The following is an 18269-nucleotide window of genomic DNA, read 5'->3' as shown; positions in this document are numbered from 1 at the left end:
AGGCTGCTGTCCTGACCCCACAAGCCTCTGCTTCCACGTTTCTCTGCCCATGTTTGGCACATCGCTTCCATTTGCTTTTTTAAAATGGCACTGTCTTAAGAGCTCATGGTCAAGTACGCACCGATTTGTTAGAAATAGCTTCCTAAAGGGGAGTCATTTCAAGCTTTGGAAAAGTTATCCTACTTACCAGGAAGATGGGTTCACATATTGTTAAAAGAGACTAAAATCAAATGCTCAGGAAGGAATGAGGTTATGGGGTTTCTGGACTCGGTAGGTGAACCACATCTAGTACCTAGACCCAGAAGGACTAGCCAATGGTAGAGCTTCTGTTTTAGTTTAAAGCACTACTTAGTAATAATGTTTCCACAACTAATCTCAAGAAGAAATGGAGTAAGAAGTACTTTCCCAGGTAGTGATGAAGTTCTGAGTCTTCAGACGTCTGTCCTACTGGTTAAGGTGGGCCAGCGCCTGGGAAAAACTCAGATGTGAACTGTGCTTGGTCTGAAGAGCCATCCCACTGTTTAAGCTAGGCTTTTTATCTGACACTTTGACAGGAGAGCCATCAAAGCCCTTTCCCCCACCCCACCCACCCACACACACAGAAGTCCTTACAGATCAAAAATAAAGCAGCGTATTTTTATCTTAAGAATTCTAAAAACAGAGAAATTTCCAGTGTCAGGCAACATGATCCAAATGTATTCTGTTTCTAAATAGCTTTTTTTCAAAAAAAAAAAATCATTTTTCAAAGGACCAGCATTGAAATAGCATCCCTTGAAGCATTATGATGATCAACAGACGTAATAGAAGCATTTCCGTCTAGATCAAAAATTTAAGCAGTGATAAAATATCCATTTTTGGTTGCAGGAGCTCAAGGGAACATGAATAGAGGCTGATATTAAGAAACTGATATGAAAAACCAATTTAGGTAGGACGTTAGGGGAAAATGTCTAACATCGCTCTGTTAGAGAATGGAAGTGTTCCCCGGAGCTGTGGCATCCGACCTTTCACTAAAGCCATTTTAAGCTCAACTGAGGAAATGCACACCAGGGATATATTTTGCCAGCTGCAGATGGCCGGGGTGACCTAACAGTCTACCTCCATCCCAGATATGTAATTGGCAGGATGTCACGGTTTTGTTCGACTCTGAGATGTGTGAACAGAGTAAGACTGCTCATTTTATCTGCAGGTAGCTCGCTGAGTCTTTTAAGGCCCTGTTCGAACCTTCCACCAACTAATCTGGCTCATAATTTCAAAATTATAGTTCGACTCCCCCACATATTTCCATAATTTAAAGTGCCCATGGGCTGGGTCTATAAAAGAATGCAAGCGAGACATTTTTCAACAAGTAGCTATAACTCAGGATTCAATTGCCAGGATCTGGAGGGGCCCTCGTTGGCAACCCCTTGCATGATTCCAGGAGAGCATGGCACCCCGGGGGCAGCATTGCCCAAACCCACGGTTACAAAGTTTCAAAAGAAAATTGGGATATAAAAAAAAGAAAAGAAAAGAAAAGAAAAGAAAATTGGGATATTTTCTGGCTGCAAAATTGCAGTAACAACTTAATTTCAGGGGTAGCAGGAGGGCTGACAGCAGCCTCTTTATGTGCGCAGGTGTGCACATTTCAGCCCTACCAGGCTGCCCACTTCTTTTGTGTTCCTGTGATGAGTGGACTGCTGTTGCCGACACCTGTCCACACCAGGAGGCCAGTCACTGGTCAGGAAGCCCTGCTACACACCCGAATGCATACCACGGAAAGCCCAGGGCAATAAGCCCCTGCCCGTGTTCTGCAGGCAGCTACGGGAAATGCAGTCCATCCAACTAAAGGAACAAATTTTCCAATTTGTTGAAATGGTTATATCTGTTAACACAGCCGGTGACAATCCTTTTCAGATTCTACAAGTTGTACTTTCTTTCCCCTCCATTCCCTCCACCAAGAAATAGCATCATATTTCTCCTTCAGACTCACAGGCAATATTCCCTCGATAGGTGCAGAAGATTGAATCCAAAGAAGTCAAACATCCTATAGTGTGCCAGAAAGAGACAGCCACGGGATCATAAAGCATCAAAATTCAGCAAAAGCCGAGATGCGACATTGCTCCGTGGTGAGGAATGGGGCCCCAAAGACAGGAAATGATTGACCACAGGTGAATGAGCAGCCAATGGCAAGCCACTAAGGGCAAGGATGAGAAACAGGATCTACTCTTCACCTGCCTCTTCGTGAGCAAACAGAGACTCAGACATGGTTTTCTTGCCAGACCATACAGCCAGCGGAGCAGGTTCAGTGGTACTGCAATCAGGGCAAAAGCCGAAAAGCAAAGAAAATCCTAAAACAACTAGCTAAAAATGTCAAAATAACTGCAGAGGTGGCAATGTAGGTGGCAGCTATTTCACTCTATCTCTATCAAATAAATAAATAAAGTCTTTAAAAATAATAATAATAAATACACCTTCAAATTAATTTTGGAAAGAGCTAAATCTACAAATAATTACCTTGCAAATTCAATGATCCCATAATATTGGTTATCCTTCTTTCCTCTTGAACTTTCGAAGTATGGTTTATGTTAAAGGGCCTCAAGTTCTCATTTCTGTGGGAAATTATTGCTGTGAATGAACACAGCAAAAATTTGATGCTAAACATTTTTTTTTTAATTTTCTTCTGAAACTCCTATGAAATAATTACGGAGAGCCACTACCTGGGAGGAACATTTGGAGAACTTGTTTGTGGCCAGAAAATGCATTATAATCTACAACGCATGTTTTCAGGGCTGTTTCTGACGACCCAGCCCATTTGCAATGCACGCTGTAAAAATGCTTGCTTTATGGACCGGTGGGAAATTGAATTTGGGTGAGTGCATATCAATTCAAACTGCCAAAAGGTTTACGTTTGCATTGCAACTCCAGACCTAAGAAAGGTCAGAGGCAAGAAGACTCAGGGTTTCCATTGTGATCAGCGCAATTAGCAATTCTGTGCTGCGGGTAATGAGATCTGCCATGTTCAAAGGTCGATCCTGTTGCACTTAGGCCTGGGAGCTAATTATGATGGGAAGAGGAGTCTAAAGTGGAAATTACTTTTGCTCACATCAGCACCTAGCCAGGAAAGCTTCTCTCTGACATCCAAGGACACTTTGCTTTCTAAATGAATGCTGGAGCACAGTTCAATTTTCAATTATCTTCAGGGTCTGGGACGGTGCAAAAGAAGAATGCATTTTAGAAATATTGAAGAGGCCACTTGCCAAAAACGAAAATGGCAGCAAGCTTCCATTTCGAGTAATCGTAAATTACGGGAAGGAGTATTCTCATAAACGTGAAGGAGGCCGTGTCTCTAACTTCCCACTTCCCACCTCCACCCTACACCGGCTGGGTCTATGAAATCAATACATCTTTCAGCCAATCACTGGTCTACTCGAGTCCATGATCCCAACAGGAAAAAGGAAAGTGGCACCTGGCACAAGAGCACTCTGTCAAGAACTCAGAGGAATCCCAGATTTGGAGCTTCTACTAGCCAGTTCGTTTTCTGGCAGAGGCAGGTAACGAACGTTCAAGGGAAATCGAATTTGTTTTTAAATGTCTCAGTAAATTAAATCTAGTGATATGCAAATAATTAGTCTTCTCAATCATGACAAGCAACAATTTCTGTTAAAAATATGGGCACCTGGGTGGCTCAGTCGGTGGACTGTATGCCTTCAGCTCAGGTCATGATCCCAGGATCCTAGGATCAAGTCCCAAGTCAAGCTCCCTGCTCAGCGGAGGGCCTATTTCTCCCTCTCTCTCTGCCTGCAGCTCCCCCTGCTTGTATGCACTCTATCTCTATCAAATAAATAAATAAATCTTTAAAAAATAATAATAATAAATACACCTTCAAATTAATTTTGGAAAAAGCTAAGTCTACAAATAATTACACTGCAAATTCAGTGATCCCCTAATATTGGTTATGGTTATCCTTCTTTCCTCTTGAACTTTCCCTCATTTCTGTGGGAAATTATCTTCCCCAACATGCCCACATGAACAATTCCCCTGGCTGTGTAGGGAAGGAGAGGGATGAAGATTTTGGTTCTGGTTTGCACTTCATGAAAAGAAAGAGATGGTTGTTTCTCGTATGTCTTAAGCAGCTGATCTTGCAGTCACAAGTTTGAAGTTTAATTCAAGGTTCTGAAACGAAGGACTCCAATCTACAACCTAATCCCTCTCCAGGACCGTGAAGGCAAATTTCAGCATCTCCTGTCTGAAATGCTGTCCGGGGAGAGCCCAGTGCTGTATCCCTCCCAGACCGACCCCTAAGCCCTAGACTGGCAGCCCTCCAGGGCATCACATGGGGTCACTGGTAGCCCTCATTCTCCTCACTCTTCCTGTGGCTCAGGAGAGCTGGGTGCATCGTCCACAAGTGCAGTGGGCCACCAGAAGGCAGCTTTTCTGGAAGCCTTCAGTTGGTGGCTTCCAGACCCAGATCACTAGAGGGTGCCGGACCACCATGCCCCAGCTCTGTTTGGTCTCTGGTAACCCCAAATCCCAGGAGGCTGAGACTGCAGGCCCTCCCTCCTGCCCTGACAAACCTGACTTTGGGAGGGAGTGACGGTGCCCGCTCTGCACACACACACACACATACACAGACACACACACACCCATTTCCCAGTTGGCCTGGGCTTCCATCAGGGTTTCCCTAAAGACCAGGTTGAGATGTGCACCACTCTGCATGTGCACGCATGCACGCACACAGACATATACACACACACCAGCCTGGCTGCATTCCTATTAAATACCCCTCCCCAGCCTTCGCCCACCTCCCTTTGCTCCTGAATGACACCTAAGAGTGTCTGGGGGCCTTAAACTGACTGCCTGGGAGACACACAAACCTTCACGGACAGCCTAATTGCTCTTTCAAAAGAAGATCTGACAGGTTTCCTTCCTTTAAAAATATTAAACCAACCAATGACACTACACAGGTAAAAGAACAGGATAATATTCATAAATGGCATTTCTTTCTTTCTCTTGTGCTTTTTTCTGAAACCAATCCAGAATTTGGATGCAAAATTCCTGCCGGCTTTGTCTGTGTAAGGCTGCAATTGCTTACAGTACAATAAGCTACATTTTTTAATCAGTGAAGATTGAGAGGGGTAGTGGATGACCTGGCCCCAAGATTCAGTGAGGAAAGTGCATGGGCAAGACACAGTGCCATTTCTCAACCTTTGCTGCTCAGATTTGCTGTCCATATCTTTCCTGCTTCTCCTAACCATTGTTTTGTGGCTTTGGTTGTGTTCCTCCAATGGGTTACCACAGGCAATCAGAAAACAGAATGAGAGAGATCCGGGTATTGATTCCCTTGCCTTCTTCTCTGCTAGGGTTGCAGATAAAATACAACTGCCCATAAATTCAAATTCAGAAAAACAATGAAAAAAAATAGTTATTATAAGTATGTCCCAAATATTGCATGGGACATACTTAAACTTTTTTTTAAAATATTATTATTATTATTATTATTATTACTTATCTGATGCTGAAATTTAACTGGACATCCTGTATTTTTTATTTCCTAAATCTGACAACCTTACAAATCTGCACAGTTGCTGCAGCTCGGGTATATCCATCAACAAAGAACATAGCCCCCATCGGGCTATCTCTCCAGACAGCATCCTCTGTGGATGGTGCCTCCCATCAGGCCCTGCCATCGCTAGTCTGAGGTGCCTTGATGTTCTACGTGGGCTTCCCTAAGCCCTACACACATCTTTGCAAACAGTCCCATTGTAGTTAACTCTTCAAGTTATTCAGGGATGGGGTGTGCCCTCCAATCCCTCCCAGGACCATGGCCCACATATTTGTCACTGAGGACATCCGGCCCCACTCTCCATTCTGATTTCAATCCCTAGCACAGAGTCGGTGCTGAGCAAATACTTTTTAAATGAAAGAGCAAAAAATGCTAGAGTTGATACTGTTTCGTAACATCCCTTTCCTGGTTTTTAAGAACCTAAACATTACATTCCTACCAGCAAGAACAGAATGTTCAGGATGTTCCAGGATGCACTTGAAGGAGGGATGGAGTGAGAAGGGAACCAACCGACAGGTTAGTAAAGACAAGAGGTTTAGGTATGTAACAGGTAACTGTTGTTCCAAACTGTAATAGCCTCAATGCAGGAAGTGATTATTTTGCCTACTGGTCCTACAGGTGGATGAGCTCAGCCGGGCACTTCTTGCATGGAGCCTTCCCTGTGTGGCAGCCAGATGGTCCTGGAACTGGAGTCACCCAGGGGATCTTCACCGCACATCTGGCAGTGGGGCTGGGAGAGGCGGCACCGCCGCTGGCTGGTCAAGCTTCTCACCAAGCCTCTGCTCCACACAGCTAGCTCGGGCTTCCTCACAACAGGATGGGTACAGGGTATCAGATTTCTCACGGGGCAATGGGCTTCTCCCACAGCAAACATTCCCAGAGAGAAAAAGTGGAAGCTGCAGGTTCCTTTAGGTCTGGGCCCAGAAGCCCCACGCACCCCCTGTGCTGTGTGTTGCTGGTCTGAGAAGTCGCACTTGCCCCGATGTTAGAGAAGGGGACTTAGAACTCCTTCTCCATGGGCCAAAGACCTTGGAGTTATCTGTACTCCTCTACAAAATAGGATGCAAAACCAGAATTCATACAAAATTACAACCAGCATACAAAGTGATCCAGGAGGATTCATTCGCCAAGTCCATTAAACAGTAAGGAAAGTATAAAGAGCAGGGATGTTTTGTGCTCCTTATAAATTCAAATTAATTTTTCACACCCTAAAAAGTTTCCAATTATCTATCTGCTGTGCTTCAGCCAGGACAGCAGTTTAGAAAGTGTCAGATAGAAAATGTGTTATAAAGTGAATGGTATATATTTAATACTTTTAAAGAAAAAAGGTTTGCATCCAGCACCTTTAGAGGCTGGTTTCACAGCCAGGCAACATGCGTAAGGCCCCACACTCAGCAGGGTGATTTATGTTCTGCTTAACAATTTTTTAACAAGGAGGCCATGTTTTCATTTTTCCCTAGACCCTGAGAGTGGCGGCCCCATCCTTCACAGAGAATGAAAAAAAGGCAAGGAGGTGTCAATCATAAAACAATCAGGAAAGAGATTGCTAGATCTTGTCTTCCAGAGCCGGGTGGCTCATGAACTGGTGTGCAACAGCTGGTCACGTTTGCTCTCCTGACTCCTCAAAAAAGCAAGGCCAAAACCACCTGCCCTCTACCTTAGTGCTTGGCCAGTCTGCTATCCTAAATTTTAGTGGAGGACCAAAAATAAAAAAAAAAAAAAAAAAAAAAACCAAAGCCAAAAACAAAGCAAAACAGAAAAACCATTATCACATTTTGAAGTAACTCTTAAAAAGAGCATTCAGAGCCAAATCTGTTCTCAGCTTGCCTAACTTCATGAAAACCGGTCAGTTCCTGAAAACAAGGAAAAGCCCACTAAGGAGAGAATAAAAGTCGTACGTGGGACAAAATAGTGCTGTTTCTTGATTGAATGGCTCAAATTAGACCAAATCATCACAATTAATTAGTATTGATCAGAAACTCCCACTCGTTACTGATGAAGAATGCTGGAAGAAACCATCAATTAGTGTTGAGTAGAATTTACATGAGCTCACAACAGGCCCCAGGGGCTCTCCCCAGAGCTGTGTTCTAGAACCCGTGGCAGAGGGCTTTCTTGGGAGACCCAGGGCGACGTCTGCCCTTGGGTCTGAAGCAAGATCTGGGTTGGCTGTAAGGATGCCCGGTGCAGGGACACAGGTACAGGGGATACCAAGGCTTCCTCTTCCTGCGGCTGGGAGGGCTGGGCCAGCCTGAGCGGGAGCTCAGTTTCTGAAGACAGTTCAGCCCACTATCTACCAAGAACACCCTTTCTCAAGCAGGAACATTAGCGTTGCCACATGCGTCTGTAATCACAGACAAACTCACTAATACGAAACCTACAAATTTAAACCATCTTATCAGAGAGCCCAGGCTGAGATTCAAGTCGGTTCTGTCTTCCGAAAAGCTGCTTGCTGTGCAAATTAATTCTATAAGTAAAATTAGGAGTGTTTCACATGCTTAAAAGAGCAAAATGTTTTCAAGCACTTGAGAAATGTTATTTCCATACGAATAATTGATTAGCAGAAAGGGAGGTGTTCCTGTGTCCTGGTTAAGGCAGGATTCCAAAGAAAAGAAGGATCGCCAATTTTCCTGGTCCGAGCTGCTTCATGGGCTTAAAAAGATCTTAAATGACAATTCTTTCAACCTTATTTATACCCTCAGGTTTCCACTGAGGCATATGGGCCTTCTCCATATGATATGAAACAGAATTCTATCTTCGGCTGGTCTAAAGTTATCCAATGTTCAATCTCACAAGGAAAGAAGGAAGGAAGAGGTAAATTAGCATATTGCCTCAATGTGTTAATTTTAAAAATTAATGTGGCTGTCCACGTAATGAGCTTCCCAGGACCGAGTGTCCATGCAGACATGCGTGTCTGAGCTGCTGGCCAGAGGACCAAAACTTTCCTCTTGTGATTCATGTGACCTTGGACAAATCACCAACACAAGGAGTTTCGCCTGACACAGCCTCCTCACCCACCTCCCAAGGCTGCCAGGGAATCAAACAGAAGGTCATGCATGAGAGCATTTTAAGCGATGCAAATGCATACGGATGTAGAGACTGGGCACAGATACAAATCTCCTCTCCCATTGACGACCCTTCAGGTATGTTTACCCCAAAGACAGTGGATTTGAAGCACCATTATCTATCCAAGGTAGGACCTGTACACTGAAGTCATTATAATGCTCAATCTGAAGGCCAAAAAAAAAAAAAAAAAAATCAAGGGTAAAGCTAAGATTAGCAGTAATAAATTTCCCATCAGCATTAATCCCTGAAATAACCTTCACACAGAATCAACTCACTTGTTGAACAATATTACCCACTGACCAGGTTTGTGTGAAAACTCTGGCGGTCGAAAGGCCTGGCTTAATCAGCAATTCCAATTTCATTCTTTCTCCTTCTGGATCAATATCAGAAGCAACCTTGTGTGCCCATTACCTTCCTCCTGGAATATAGATCTTCAGAGTGTTGCACGCTGACAGCAAAGAAGGGCATATCCTGCTATAATATTTGAAACCCGTGTTAGTGCTTTATCACCCTTGATTTGATTTTTATTTCCCCCTCTGGTTGCTCCGAGTATGGAAAAAGAAAGAGAAAGGGCCAAGAGGCCCCAGATGGAGACCAGAGGCATTTGATTTTTCTCCTTGAAAGCTTCATGTGTCTGTGGTGCTCATGGCAGCGCTCGCAGTATGTCAGCACAGGCGAATTCTGGGCTTCATGCAGCTCGAGGCTTGATTACACTAGCCGGAGACAGATTTAGAGCTTTCTGGCCTGGTAATCGTTGCACACCTTAGAGATTGATAACTTTGGGGAGGTGCTTTTCCCACAGCCAGGTGCGGGCTATAAAATTTTTAAATAGTGTATTTCTGATACATGTTGCTGCTCGGCATTCTGAATTCTCTTTTTCCCCTTTTCAAAGAGGTTTTGCAGAGGATGGCAAGTTCCCACCTAAACTCCCATTGAGATTTATGCAGAGTTGGCATATTAGATCTCCGTGCGGAGCAGAGCTTCACAATTCCCCGGCTTCCAAATGCTTGCACACACCAGCCTATAGGAACACCACAAATCTCAAAGGCTGTGGGCTGGGGCCTTCTCCTTGTGGGCCCTGAACTCTGGTCTATTGTACTCTGCATCTGAAGAAGAACCAGGTCACCTCCCTGCTTTAGGGGTTGCATGGTGCGATGTCTCTGTAGCCTTTCTAGAAATTGCATTTCTTCATCTTGCCTTCTGTCCAAACGTCCTGTTGCACAAAAGCAGGACCCGAGCAGCACCTCCTGCCAGACTGACCTTTTCTCTACTGAGTACTGGGTCATCTTTGTTCCTGGACCCATCCTATTCCCGGTTCACCATCCCCCCTCGAACACCAGGCCTCACTCTACACATCTCCACAAACCAGGAGAGCTGGCAAGTTAGATGTGTCCCAGGCAACACCTGCCCATGTCTATTTATAGGTACTGAAAGATGATCATACCCTAAGAGAACACCAAAAGGAAAAATGCTGCTCTCTACTAAGCGATCTGGAGCTGACAGGGGGCTGCTTTGGGGATAAATATTTGAATTTCATGTCTTATTTGAACAATCACACGCAGATTAATGGTAGTCTGTATGTCTATCTATGAGCACAAATCCTTCTCAATCTCCCTCCACCTACCTGATAGCAGAAAAAACAAAATTTCAGTGTGTGTGTGTGTGTGTGTGTGTGTGTGTTTTCTCAAATCCAAAGGAGAGATAAACTTAAATTGCCCTGGTCTAGGTTTTCTTTGAAACAAGGAGAGGAGAACACCCAAGACAATGTCTTATCTTATTCATTGTTAGCAATCATATAATCGTATCAATGCAAACTGAACATTATTGGTCCTAGCATATCCCCACACCTACTAGAAGTTTCTCAAGCCACAAACTCTTTCCCAAAGAAGGGCACACATATTCAACCATGATGCCGAGTTCTTGCTCAGAAATTACAACTGCAGTGAGCTCCACAGGTGGTGCAGAATAATACCTCCCTTCTGGGCATTTACCCACAACCTAGATGGGAGAGGATCTTCTTCTTAGATCAAGTGTATCCATGCCCTCCACCTCCAAAGACAGAGCTTTCTGGAAACAAATGTATCACAGCTCACTAAATCCAGAGAAATCCATTCCAGTTTTGGAAATTCAATTTAGCTTGGGTAAGCCTCCAGGCTCTGAAAGTAAGCTCTGCCAGAGGTTTATTATTCGTAAATCTTTCCTTCATGTTGGAAGCCTCCCAGTGGCCACTCTCCTTCCAGTATTTTCCTACTTTCTATGTCACTAAAAATTTTAACTCTTGGAGACTCTCTTGATGACAAGTATCAAGATACAGATCAAGACATCGAGGAAAATTACTATCTTGAAAAAAAACAAAACACCTTCTGTTTGTGTCCATACTGGTGATTGGAGGCGAAAAATCGTATCTGAGTTTAACACAATAGATGAGTTGTAACTGGAGCTATGAACTATTGTTTCACTCAAGGAGGGAAACAAATGAAGTTCTTGGCCTAAACCAATCAAACAACAAAGGTACTTGGTTCCTACAAGAATGAAAATGTCTGAACTAACAAGATCCCAATGAATTCATTCTTTAATGAAAAAAAAAAATAATAACCTTAAAATTTCTGAAAAAATCTATCTCAAAAAAAAAAAATCTGTCTCCATACTACAGATGTGGGTTTGCTGGGTTGTATAACCAGAGGTTGGCATCCCACTGACTGAGGAAGATTTCAGGGGCATTCTGGGTGTGGAGTGGATAAATATCATATTTCATATCCATAAATACCACAGCAACAACACTGTCAGTAAAAATAATCTTGGAATAACAAGAATCCGGATTCTCTATCAATGGCCCTCTAGAGATAATTTTTAACGTAACAAAATTCCAGCGGAGCTAATGATTTAGATCCCTCTGGAGTCTTAATGTATCCAAGATGTGTCTTCTATGATCCGAATTAGAATTTGGAAGGACTCATAACTCACTGCCACAGTCCTCATTGCTTTAAATGTTAGAGACCTAAAGTAAATTTATAATATTTGAAATAAGAACACCTTCAACTTATAGACATCTAATGAAATTTGGGAATGATCATTTCATGATTAATTGACTACTATCTAACTCTCCTAACAGTTTGATGCCCTTTGCCCCACACGTCCATTCCCATGGGTCCCTACTCCTTCAACACATGTGGGCAGCTTCATTTGTGGTAACAGGAAATACACATTCAGATAAAAGATCTCTCGAGACACCTGTGATGACAGAGTAAAATAATTTGAATTTCAATGGGATGTAATAATAGGTTAAAACAAATTCCAAGATGATATTCTCGCATGACAAATTTAAGAACAAGGAATTAAGTGGCTTAGACTTTTAGGAAAACATCTTTTAGACCAAGTCTTTACCCCAATCATTGTTGGCTTGTTACTGACTTTTGTCTTTGTTCATTTTTAGAGGCAAAGCACAAACTCAAATTATAATAAAATGTCATGGACATGTAGCATGTGTGAGCCGTTTTGTCTGAAATCAAAGTGCAGCGTGTTAATGGTTTAAATTTATACAGCACCTTTGTTCTACGATTATTGAATGATCTCTAATTCTAAACATCCCTTTTTCTACTCAGAAGTGACTATCCTCTAATATCTAGAATTATGGAAAGGAAAGCTTTATCCATAACATCTTGAATTTTTCTTTCCATTGACTTCCATACCTCCAGTAAAGACACATTTGGTTTTCACTAGAAGAAATCGGATTTTGGCTGAAAGAAATTTCATGCCTCAGAATGGCAGAAAGTCATGTCTTCAGCAGCAGCTCTTTGGTGCAAAGTATTGAGGGTGTAGATATGCTTCAGAGGATGGATGGGACGGAGGCCAGGGGAAAGCCAACGGGCAGGGGCAGTGAACACGAGGCACCTGGGCCTGTCTGGGCAATGACCCCCTTATCTTCAGAGTCCAGGCCCCTCACACATGACACGGGGAATCACAGAGGAGCAGCAGTGCTCAGAGTGTGGACCAGGTACTCGGGATGGGGGGTGCAGCCCTCCTCTGAGAAAGCGCTCAGATCAGAATTATTTTTTGTAGTACTAGGTTATGACTTGCTTTTTAAAATCTCGTTCCCTCAGGAGCTCACAGTGGAATATCCCTGAGCTGAGACGAGGTGCGATGCCACAGGATGGAATGCAGAGGCAGCTCGCTGCCTTCTATTAAACCCAGACATTAAAGAGATTTGCCAAAATGTAGGACATTGCTATTCTTTTGCTAAATAGTATTTTTTTTTCTGTTTTGGAAAATGTAATTACTTTGAATTTGAAAATGTTACTTACATGAACATGTCATGGGTTTATTGCTTTAAGTTTACTGAATTGATACGTAAACATTTTTAAGAATTCCTCCCTTTAGGGACACCTGGGTGGCTCTGTGGTTGAGCGTCTGCCTTTGGCTCAGGTCATGATCCCGGGGTCCCGGGATCAAGTCCCACATCGGGCTCCCTGCAGGGAGCCTGCTTCTCCCTCTGCCTGTGTCTCTGCCTCTCTCTCTCTTTCTCTCTCTCTCTGTCTCTCATGAACAAATAGGTAAAATCTTTAAAAAAAATAATTCCTCCTTTTTAATTTCTTCTATGAGAACCAACCACAGATCTAACTAACAAAAACAAAGCTCTTTGGGGTCTTGGAGCATTTTTACGAATGGAAAGTAGCTGTGAGAACAAAAGCACAACTACTGTGCTTGGGTGCTGGTGGGTCACTGAGAAGTCTTTTGACTGTAAAACCCTGGGATCCTAAGGCTGTGAGGCCAGCAGAAGGTGCCAGGAAGGAGATGGCTATGAACCCACGAACCAGGGAGATGGGCAAGCTGCTGGGGGGCCCTCCACTCCACTGTGCTTGCTCAGCTTCCTGTTGCCTGTCCCCACCCCATCTCCCTGCTAACAGCCCACCCCCGACTCACATGGAGAAGATAGGAAGAGCCCCCAGCTCTGATCAGGACACACTCTGCTCATTCGCACAATGACTCTGCCCAATAGGATGCCCCAAAACAGGTGGATGAGTCAGCAGGCTCCCCAGGAGTATGGCACCGAGGAACATTCCAGGACCTGAGTCTTGCTCAGGCCCTAGCACAGACCCAGCAGAGCACCCTGAAGGCCTCCACAGGGTTTTTTGCAGTGGAATTACCCACGATGGGAGGAGAAGGCACAGCCTGAACCCCACCCAGGAGGACATAGGACCCATTTCCCACAAAAGTGAGTTCATTTCATAATCAACAAAAAAGTAAGAAGGCTGAGAATCGAACTTCCCCAGGAGCATATTTTACTCCTCATTAATCTGCATCCTCCCCTTTGTGCTGCTAAAGTTGGGGGGCCAGGCTTACACTTAGCTGGGCCTCCCCGCAAGTCCACCCTCTTCCCATTCGTGGTCACAGCCAGCAGCCCCTCTCCGAGCCTCAGGCCCCATCCACAAAGACCATGATGATGATGCTCCTACAATTCAAGGCCAGCGTGGAGACTGCTGCCAGGATGCCCACGCTCTGGCCTCTACCACATTTTCACTGGCAACCACGCTGTCAACACTCCCTGATCCAGACCTCCAGTGCTGTGCTCTGGGTCCTGTCCTCGGGAGGGCTGAAGCAGACTGTAGAGCCTCCCATCAGGAGTTGAGCACTTCACAGCTTTCCAAGCGCTTATCTCATTTGATCTCATTATATCCTCACAACAACTCTGATGATTCTCACCAACCCTAATGAAGAAAGCACAGAACTATATTTGCATTGTAATTATCGTGTTGCCCAAAATGGGAGTCCTCCTTTGGGAAGGAAACTGTTCTTATCACTGCATTTAGCAAGCTTGGTTTTCTTTGTAACACCAGACCATGGTGCTCACTGTGAATTGCTCAAATCCACTCTAACCCGAAGCATAAACACGTATAGTAAGCAGGTTTGCACATAAGGCGTTACCCACGCCTGCCACATGTGCGAGGCTGTAGACATGATACAAGTAAATATCTGGACTACTCGTGTCATCTTACCATTTTCGCCAGATGTCTTGTCTTTTCCATTGGTTGCCCCAGCACCTTGTCGCTAAACGCATAAAAAAAAAAAAAAGGAAAGAAATTGTTATCAGATATATTCAGGATTATTTTTAACTCTTCTAGTGTTTTAAATATCTGTTGCATTATATCATGTTTCATTATATCATGTTACTTGAGCTCAGATGGCAAAAGCATGGTGCTCATGAGGCCAAGGAAGAAGGGTCAACCCCAGAAAGGATCCGTTCAAGTTGCACAGACTGCCCCCCTCACCCACATCCAAGGAACACCAGATGGGAAGCTATTGTTGACAGACCAAAACCCCATCTGAAATATGAGGAAAACAGTCATAGTTTTCAGTGGGAAGATGAGAATCGTCATTTTGTCAATGATGGCCACTATACCATTGTATTCTCATGCCAATCACAATGTCCAGATTAAAATAATTTTAATCGGGATCCCTGGGTGGCGCAGCGGTTTGGCGCCTGCCTTTGGCCCAGGGCGCGATCCTGGAGACCCGGGATCGAATCCCACGTCGGGCTCCCGGTGCATGGAGCCCGCTTCTCCCTCTGCCTGTGTCTCTGCCTCTCTCTCTCTCCCTGTGACTATCATGAATAAATAAATAAAATCTTTAAAAAATAATAATAATAATAATTTTAATCAACTAAAAGAATATTATGTTGTAGTCAGAGTTTTTCCTATTATTGAGTCATCTGTCTGTCATTGTGTAAGCCTATGCTGTACATTTTCATTTCACCAGATTGACCAAAATATGAGAATTTTATGGTTCATCTTGGATCACTGGGCAAGATTCTCTGGCTGTGAGGTCTGGGGAGCTATGTGAAACACATTATACATGTCAACATACAAGCATGTTTCCTCAAAGCTTATCCAACTACTATCTTTAAGAGAACATGATGCTCAAAACAAAACAAAAACAAACAAAAAACAAAACAAAAACAATATGATGCTCAGAATTGTTCTAGTTCATGGAGAGAGAAGTATTATTGCCAATCCAACTTTCTGGTTGTTATTGAAAATATGCATCCTGTTGAAAAAGATTGAAGAGATTATGAAGTATCTAACTTCCAGGTGAAGAAAATGCAGCCAGGAGTGAGTCTGATTTGTCCAAGGTCAGGAACTAGTTGGTGGCACAGTCAAGACTAGACCTCTAGTCTTCACAGGACTTCTGTGTCCAGAGGTTAGAGACTTGCAGGGATTGTCTTGGTCACCTAACTATTCGAATAGGATCCTGGGAAGAGAGGCAGAGCTCTGAACAAGGAGGGAATCACTATAGGTGACTCTCAGGAAGGGTTAAAGATGTCCTCAAAATTTAATTTGTGTCCAGGACTGCAGCCTAAAAACAGTATCATTTAAAAAATTAAAAAATAAAAATAAATAAAAAATAAAAACAGTATCACTTAATTATCAGTTCCCATTAGTGTTCGGTTTTGTCATGAGAAATTCAGGTTCTGATTAGTATGAATAAATAGAGTGAATGATAAAGACTCATGTTAACCAAGTTAATGATCCCCGTGTACTCTTGTTGCCTTGTGCAGATGATAACTCAAGAGAATGTGACAAAGCCAAGTGTCCCGGTGCTCTCCAAGCCCACCACACACCCCATCCCAGTCAACATGAAGTGCAAATGTTGCTCAGAGGTGCTCTGTCCTGTTCTGGGAGGATAACCCAGTTCTCTGTGGGTTAGTGGAAGTGGAAGGAGAGGCCACTTAGAAAGATTGTATGAATTTGGGCCCTTTCTTCACATCTAATTTGGAACATCCTGAATTTTTGGAGCACTAGATCTGCCCATGTGTTCCCACAGAGAGCATCTGCAGTTCTTAGCCAGACATCAACTGCTCTACAAACTTCATTTAGATCCTGTGTCATGGCATCATTACCTAAGCAGTCAACCAGGAATACACATCATCTCCATTTAAATAAATTGCACACTTCTTAAATATAGTAGATTTGCAAGTGAAACACCCTTCTCTTCTCGTGCTTGTTTTGAGTCTCCCTCTTCCACTGTAGGGCTGGTTAAGTGGGCTGCACTGAAGAGAATCAGACCAGCATGACAGAGGATCCAGCCAGCTGCATGGCAGCTGTTAGACACTCCAGTGTTTACACCCTCCATCCTTCCCCCATATAATCCACAGACGGGTCAGAGGAAGAAAGCGAATTTCAGAGAATAAAAGGACAGGGTTGTAGAGTTGAATAAAGTCAAAATTAAGCAGAATACAAATGCAAAATAGGAGCGCATTCAACCCTCACTGTCTTTAACAACCTTAAACAGTGACACCTTTCAAATGTCATGAATACCTCGTTCCGTAAAATATCACATTTTAGAAACCCGAGGAAATCCAACATGAAATGTGCACAGAGGGGAAAAGGAGCTCATTTTTTCAGGATTTCTAAGACAGGGTTTTTGTGTCAGGTCTTATTTGAGGGAGGCAAAATAACACTGAGAGATGTCACAAGGAGACGGCGTCTCAGATCAGAAAAATGATCCTGGCAAAAAAGAACTATTCACTGTGAGTCTCCCATTTCAAACTTCTCTGAGATCTTGCAGCATTTTTAAGGGAAGTCTGAGTGCAGTGGGAGAGAGAGTGTCCCTATTCTGGGGGTCTATAGTGGTCATCACACCTGATTGTTTCATCACCATGATTCTTGCCGTCTGCCTTTGTCAAGGCCCTTGGCACATGTTCTCAGTCAGGTCCTCTCCTGGTCAGCTCCAGCCCCACCTGAACAGCTTCACGTTCATATGACACTCCTGTTTGGGACCCTCCACTACACCTCGTCCCACTACAGACCCAGTCCTTCTCCCAAGCTTTCCTAAGTGTCTGGAGGAATAACAGTCCCTTCCTTCTTCAGCCATCTGAAAACAGCATCCTGCTGCTCAAGCCAGCTCTGTGTCCATCCTCCTCGGGCACAATGGCATTCTCTTTTCCAACATGTCAAGACAGCATCCCTGTCACCATCCCCAAGACCTCTTCAGGGGGCAGATGGTCTCGTGTGGGAAAGCGCATTCTGCTCTATTTACGATCACAAATACAAAAGCTACTCAGCTTATTAGAACATGGATGCATTTTCTTGAAAATTATCTCTTTCTATATTGTCCTCATTTGCCATTAGGAAATGCTAAATAGCCATCCAAGGATACAACACGAGAAGTTCCGATTGCAGCACTGAAGGAGCCTCTTCCAGCATGAGCTGGTGGTGAGCAAGCACACCTGCTGTGGAGGCTGCAGACAAGCAGGGAGGACATGGGAGGGAACAAGGTAGAACGGCTGCCAGAGAGGACTGTCCTCAACCCCTGAACACTTGCCAAGCAACTCACATGGGTCTCAGAAGAGAGGCGTCCTTCCCCGGTGATGTTAAGTAATAAAAAGGCAGCATTCCAGAATTTAATAAGCTTCCAAATAAAAGGAGCCCAAATAAAGAGTGGTATATACAGTTCTTTCTGAAAATCTAGTACATGCCATGTATCCATAAAAAGGCAGGATTGGTATTTAAAGGTATAAATTTTGAAGTAATTTTCTGACAGTCCCATGGCACCAAGGGCTACAGGAAAATAAAGAATATGTCTTCATTTGGTTTCCCAGAACACAGAGACAAATGCTGTTTGTGCTACAACCTTGTTGGAGAGGGCGCCTGGGATGAGGGACGAAAGAGCA

At 43.8% G+C, this 18269-nt stretch overlaps 1 protein-coding gene and 1 long non-coding RNA gene across 4 annotated transcripts in view; one reads left to right on the top strand and one right to left on the bottom strand.

Annotated features, from left to right (window-relative positions):
• Positions 1 to 18269, bottom strand: part of PCP4 (Purkinje cell protein 4) — a 54874-nt gene that overhangs the window by 13027 nt on the left and 23578 nt on the right. The window contains exon 2 of the mRNA XM_072807035.1: positions 14596 to 14647. Within this exon, the coding sequence (XP_072663136.1) occupies positions 14596 to 14647 (52 nt within the window). The remainder of the gene's footprint in view (positions 1 to 14595; positions 14648 to 18269) is intronic.
• Positions 7626 to 18018, top strand: LOC140621698 (uncharacterized). Of its 3 annotated transcripts, none has more exons than XR_012021466.1 (3): positions 7626 to 7734; positions 8239 to 8679; positions 17728 to 18018. It is a non-coding gene; the product is annotated as an uncharacterized lncRNA (long non-coding RNA). The 3 variants fall into 3 exon arrangements; XR_012021467.1 differs by lacking the exon at positions 17728 to 18018 and adding an exon at positions 16155 to 16540; XR_012021465.1 differs by lacking the exon at positions 17728 to 18018 and adding an exon at positions 12703 to 12819.

The sequence above is a fragment of the Canis lupus genome, chromosome 30 (genome assembly GCF_048164855.1).
Source record: "Canis lupus baileyi chromosome 30, mCanLup2.hap1, whole genome shotgun sequence".
Taxonomy (NCBI): domain Eukaryota; kingdom Metazoa; phylum Chordata; class Mammalia; order Carnivora; family Canidae; genus Canis; species Canis lupus.
Note: the sequence above shows the minus strand (reverse complement) of the source record. Positions and strands in the feature narration are given on the sequence as shown.